The sequence below is a fragment of the Nanorana parkeri genome, unplaced genomic scaffold (genome assembly GCF_000935625.1).
Source record: "Nanorana parkeri isolate BGI_ZX_2015 unplaced genomic scaffold, ASM93562v1 scaffold1946, whole genome shotgun sequence".
Classification (NCBI taxonomy): domain Eukaryota; kingdom Metazoa; phylum Chordata; class Amphibia; order Anura; family Dicroglossidae; genus Nanorana; species Nanorana parkeri.
Window position 1 is genome coordinate 151,416 of NW_017308214.1, and position 5,880 is coordinate 157,295.

Here is a 5,880-nt window from a genome sequence, read left to right on the forward strand (position 1 = left end):
GGCATACCACCTCTTGCACCCAAGCATCAGGGATGCAAGTTGTCTAAGTGACCCTCAGTGAGGTCTCATCTGCATGGCGAGGATTGCTTGTCTGAGGATTTGGGGCCATCATATGCCATTAGCGCAGGCTACCCCAACCCCCCTCCCAACGGCGCAGGCCCACACCCTGCACCAGAACATAAGATGGAGAAATTGGACCAGAAATGTTTTTTCTACAAACTTTATTGAGGTTTCCCTATAAACAATTGCTACTGTACAACATAGATACAAGAGAGAGGAGAACAACATAGATACAAGAGGAGACATAAGTGTTTGAGGGCCTCACATTCCACTTTCTGTGCCGATTTGCTGACTTTTGACATTGTGTCCTTGATAAATATTTGATTAAAAAGAGCCCAGGCAGTTTAACCCGGAGAGTTCCGTGTGAGCTCCTGCGCTCATCGAGAGAGGAGGAGCGGGGAGCATTCAGCGAGATGGGGATCAGAGATTAAGAAGGTTTACCTACCTAAAATAAAAACCTCTTTAAAAAAGGACAGGCGGGAAATCTAGAGTACGATTCTCGCTCTACTAATATAAATCTTTAGAATAAAAACAAGGGACGGGATCTCTTCAAGGGGTATGCAAATTAAATACTGGCAGTTCATCTTCCTTCCAGTACAGGGACACTAATATTTCATTCTAGCATTAGGCAAGACTATGGGGAGGCCAGGAGAGCTATTCGTCTTCTATGATCGGTGAGCAGCCAGAGAAGAAGCTGACGTTGCTGTTACACAAAACTTTCTTCTTCTTCTTCAGGAACGACGTCTGCTTGTCCTGAGGCTCCTCGGACGGCGGATTTCCCGAAGCCATGGACGGTTTGCGCTGCAGCTTCATGGAGAACATCTGGCCGATGTCGCTTATTTCACGGAGCACCTAACGGGGTAAAAAGAATGGAATCGGTCATTGTAAGCTGTGCGCCAATTTCCGCCCTTCACTTCATGTCTTTACCAGTTGTCCCAGCTGTCCATAAAACGTATCCCATACCTATGGACATCTGACCATCAGACCTGTACCAACTGGCATGGACATGCCGTTCCAGAACTTCAAGGACAGGGTAGTGGGAGATGTGAAGACTTACAATTGGCAGCTTCTGCCATGATCACATCAGGAAAGAGCTCTTTTGCTCCATGAAAATGGCTGTACACAGAGCAGCAGGGAAGGGGGCATCTCCCCATTGCCCTATGTCAGCAAGCAAATACATTCCCAGTCTATCTATGTAGGTTGTGCCAGGAAGAGCAGACTATAGCCACAGCGTCCTGTAGCTTTGGTCAGCAAACCGAAGGATGCAAACTGACTAGGGCCAGCACCACTCTGCTTCCATGATTGGATTGTTCAGAATGATACAGGACGGAAGGGGAACTGGCAGGACCAGCAGGTATTTGTTTGTAAATAAGAATGAACATCTAAAGTTACTATCATAATGCATAATTGGATAATTAATTTTAAGGGTCTGCGAGAAACTGTAACCATCAGTGAGGTCGGATATTGATGCTGGATGAGAAGTGATGGCCAAGGTGCCACCCCCTCCCCCCGGGCAGAGATGGCCAAGTTGCCCCCCAGGTGAGATGGCCAAGGTGCCCCCACACTGGAGGCTGCAACGGTCCGATATCCCCACACTGTAGGCCATATAGTCTATACGCCATCACGTGGCATCTGCCTTACCTTTTTAGTCGGTATCACACAAGGTTCGGAGAAGAATGAACTTCCAGTAGTGGGATCTGCAATTGAGTCCATTCTATCTGAGTTCTCAGACTCCTGGGAGGGATCCTCACTATTAGTGTCATCCTGCAGACAAAATGATATACCCCAAATTACAAGACATCGTAACCCTTCTCAGCATCACCATACTGCCATTGTGTACCAAATCCAGCCAAAGCACCCCCAGTACTCGCTGGTTCATTAAGAGTTACGAGACCCTCCAATTAAAAACAACCCAAAATCCAGTCTTATATATACACGTCTACACTTCTGTGTTTGCAGAGAGATGGCCGGTGGAAGACAAGACAGAATTGTCCCCGTCCTTTATTCCCATTTGTAATGTAGCTCCGGCGCCCTGCAAGCTCTCGCCCCGCCTCTGCAGCTGCCCCAATGCTCCATTCACCAACACAAGCAGCTCCGAACCTCACGAATGGCTCAACATTCCTCCCATAGAGATTGATCGGCAGCTGTGTGAGGAGAGACGAGCTGGAATACTATGCTGGCCATGCATCTGCTTGGTTTTATTGGACCCAAGGATGATGGGCCATGAAGTCCCGCTAAGAGCGGTCACGTGAACGACGTTTAGGGCTTGTTCACCCCTACTTGAAGTTTGGGAAAAGGCCCCCGGGGAATAAGGAGCAAGCAACTTTGAGGGAATTTGCCATTATCTAGGGAGGGGGCTCTAGAAAAAAAAAAAACAAACGCTGTGGTATACATCTGCTAGATCCGGCCCTCCAGCTGTGGTGAAACTACAAATCCCATGATGCACCTCTCTCTGCAGGAGAGATGTCTGAGAATCTTACAATGCCTCACGGGATTTGTAGTTCCACCACAGCTGGAGGGCTACCCCTGTGCTAGACATGAATACTTCAAGGGTGTTGTGCGGAGAGCTGTACTGTGCATGGATGGAACTTTGGGTGAATCAAGCAGTCAGGGTATGCCTGGACTCACCGAGAAGTGGTCTATATTGCGACACTTGGAAGTGTCACAGCTGCAGTCTTCCGAACAGTTCTGCTTATTCTTCCTGCAGCGGCACATTTTAGTGGAGCAGCGAGCTTTACATGAGCACTGAGAAGAGAAGAAACAGCGCAAAAGTAAGGAACGTTGGCACAAGTATGAGGTGCACTGCTCCAAAGGCGTGGATGGGGTCAGCCTCATGAAAGATCGGGTGCTGAATGCCAGCAGAGGCCTGTGCCCCACAGACTGAAGCCAATCTTTTCCTTTGGATTGGTGCAAAAACTTTGGTTATTCATCTGGACAACATAAAAGAGCCCCCAATCACTGACTGCTTAATAAATTAACTTTTTACAATTTTTAGTTATTATCAGGCTGCTCCAAGCTTAGGAACAGCTAATAATAACTTTAGAGACTGATGCTGACAGCATGTCAGAATCAGATCTCACTAAAGGTCTTTGATTGTTCCTAGACGATCAAAACTGATACAAAATGTATCTCTTGAGTGGAATGTATCTAGTGGTTGAAATGTATCATTTAACATCAGGCCAGGCTCTCCAGCTGTCAAAACGAATAGCAGAGAGGTGAGTCACTGCTACCTCTCTGCTATCTTCAGCTGTCAGATACGGGATCGCTATTTAGTGAACCCGTCTCTGAATGTAAAGGCTTCATTCTTTCATTAATGAAAGAAAGAAGCTTTTAAAAAAGCTTAACTATTTCATGAATGTCTCAATAGTGAGGCATTAATTAATGACTGGAACTGCTGAGAATCAGCAGTTACCAGCATTACAGAGGCTAATATAACTCGGCACGTACAGTGTACGTGGCCAGTCATATAGCCACTTTGTGACGGGACGTACACTGTACGTCTCCCGTCACGAAGGGGTTAAAGGACAAGGTCACTTTAAAATGCAGCGCACTGATCTTTCTGGTCCTTTTAAGATGACATCACTGATCCCTCCCACTCCGCACACTTACAAAGTTCTGAATGGCCCAGCCTCCCGTTTGTTTACCTCCTGTGTCAGATATCTCCTCCTGGCCATGTCTGCAGTACATAACCCATTGATATCTATGGGGCTCATCTACCACCAACTCTCACCTGGGAGACAAGCCCCATAGAAGTCAGTAGGGGCCCGGCCTCCTGTTTGTTTACACTCTGTCAGACATCTCCTCCCGGCCATGTCTGCAGTACATATCCCATTGATATCTATGGGGCCTACTCTGCCAACCTCTCAGCTGGGAGTCAAGCCCCATAGAAGTCAGTAGGGGCGTACTGTACAAGTGCAGCCAGGAGAAATCCTCCACAAATGGAGGCCAGGATGTCAGAACTTGGCAAATAGAGGGATCAGTGATGTCATCTTAAAAAGGGACCTAAAAAAAAGGATAAATGCACTTTGTTTTAATGTGTCCTCATTCTTTAAGAAATTCCGGGTCGCACATTTTAATTACGGATAAAAAAGGAAGGAAGTGACCATTTCCTGAGGCTCACCCCACTCGTCTGTTTCCTCGACGGTTTAACATTCTGACCCGGTACCCAGTTTTTGTCGCGCGTTTCATCTTCGTTTCCAGACTCGTCCGATTCAGATAACAAGTCCTCCAGCATCAACGTGGGTGCTCTGGCTGTGGTGCGGCGCAGATTTTTGGGCTGAGAGAAGACAAGTCATTAGTACAAGTCTCCTACGTTCACAGGCGTGACTAAAATAAAAAACATGGCTCTGGTATAAGTTACCTTGGGAGGAACGAAATCAAAGGGAGAGTCCGGGGAGTTCGTCAGGAATTTCTCTTTTAGGGGACTGTACATCTTCTTTCCACTTGCAACCTGAAGAAGTGCCAGTTTCTGTACAGGAATAAAGCACATGGCAATATTGGATGTACTGTACAATAAAAAAGGTGACAGACCCAGCTAGAAGCACATTTTATTTAGATTTTTAACAAGTAGTAAGAGGAGTTTGTAAACCCAGATAGTCTGACCTCAGTGGCGTCACAAGGGGGTGCGGCTGGCACCCTGGTGACACCATTGGAGGGGTGATACCAAAATGACAGGTCATTTTGGTGTCACCCCCCCTCTGAAAAGTCAGACAGTACCAGGAAAGAGAAGGTATCCTGCCAGGTGACTGTCCCCTCTCTGCCGGCGTCCATCACCACACATGCGCGATGACTTCACAGCGGGGTGACATTCGGTAACCACTCCGGGTGTCACCCAGCCTCGGGACACCCCTGTCTGACTTTATAAGTATAGAGCATATAGCTAGAAAGAGGATAAGGTCACCTTTTCACAAAACAAACATGTACTCAAACAGCCTCCCCAACACCCGGGTCCCTCCTGCACTTACCTGCTCAGGTAACACTGGGTGGCAGGAGTACAACGGGTCTCGCGCTTCAACACATCACTGCAAAACCTAAGAGGCTGGGTAGCATCATAATGCTGGCAATGGCGAGGATTCGCTGGTCAGTGTGGCCATTTGACCAATGAGAACCTCTTCTGAGCCTTCTTTATTCTGCACAGAAGCCGCTGATTCTCATTGATCAGAGGGGTCACATGGCCAGGTTGACCAGTGCCAGCATGAGGAGGCTACATATCCCACCCGGCTGTGAAGTTTTGCACTGTGGAGCCCATTACACTGGCTGGCGTGGGATTATGTCATTTGAGCAGCAGGAAGGTGGGGGAGGAATTGTAATAAATAACACTTTGTATTCCAACAGGGGTAGAGTGGTTTTGGTTGGCGTGTGGAGGGTGTCTGTTCAAATCAGGCAAGGTGAACGTACCTTTAAAGCAGAATGCCGGGCAAAACTACTTCACTTTCATCATTCCGAAATCGTGTGCATCTGTGGGCTGGACTAAGCTGCAGTGACACAACAGCAGGACAGGTCCTCTTATCAAGGAATTAGATCCTCCCTGCATGTGTTCCTTCCACTGACCTAATACCCCCAAGACCTTTCCTTCCAATGACCCGAGTACTGAAGATCCTTCCCCTCACCTGTTTATACAAGTCATTTTCTTGAATGAGTTGATTGTTCTTTTCACACAGCTCCCTCATCTTCTCAATTTCTTCATCCTTTACAGAAAGAACAAGATTTAACATTACCCCTCGTTTCAAAGCTTCAGCTGAACTCCAGGCAGACATGAAAAGCAAATGCAGTTGTGTATATTTAATTAAAAAAAAACAACTTTTAATTATATATATATAT

At 47.0% G+C, this 5,880-nt stretch overlaps 1 protein-coding gene across 1 annotated transcript in view; it reads right to left on the reverse strand.

The window, feature by feature from the left end:
* Positions 1–714: 714 nt before the first annotated feature.
* The window catches only part of KIF4A (kinesin family member 4A), a 39,901-nt gene continuing 34,735 nt past the window's right edge, over positions 715–5,880 (reverse strand). Inside the window, exons 25-30 of the mRNA XM_018572138.1 lie at positions 5,670–5,747; positions 4,421–4,528; positions 4,181–4,336; positions 2,689–2,805; positions 1,702–1,824; positions 715–912 (exon numbers count right to left, since the gene is read on the reverse strand). Coding sequence (XP_018427640.1) covers positions 715–912; positions 1,702–1,824; positions 2,689–2,805; positions 4,181–4,336; positions 4,421–4,528; positions 5,670–5,747 — 780 coding nt within the window. The remainder of the gene's footprint in view (positions 913–1,701; positions 1,825–2,688; positions 2,806–4,180; positions 4,337–4,420; positions 4,529–5,669; positions 5,748–5,880) is intronic.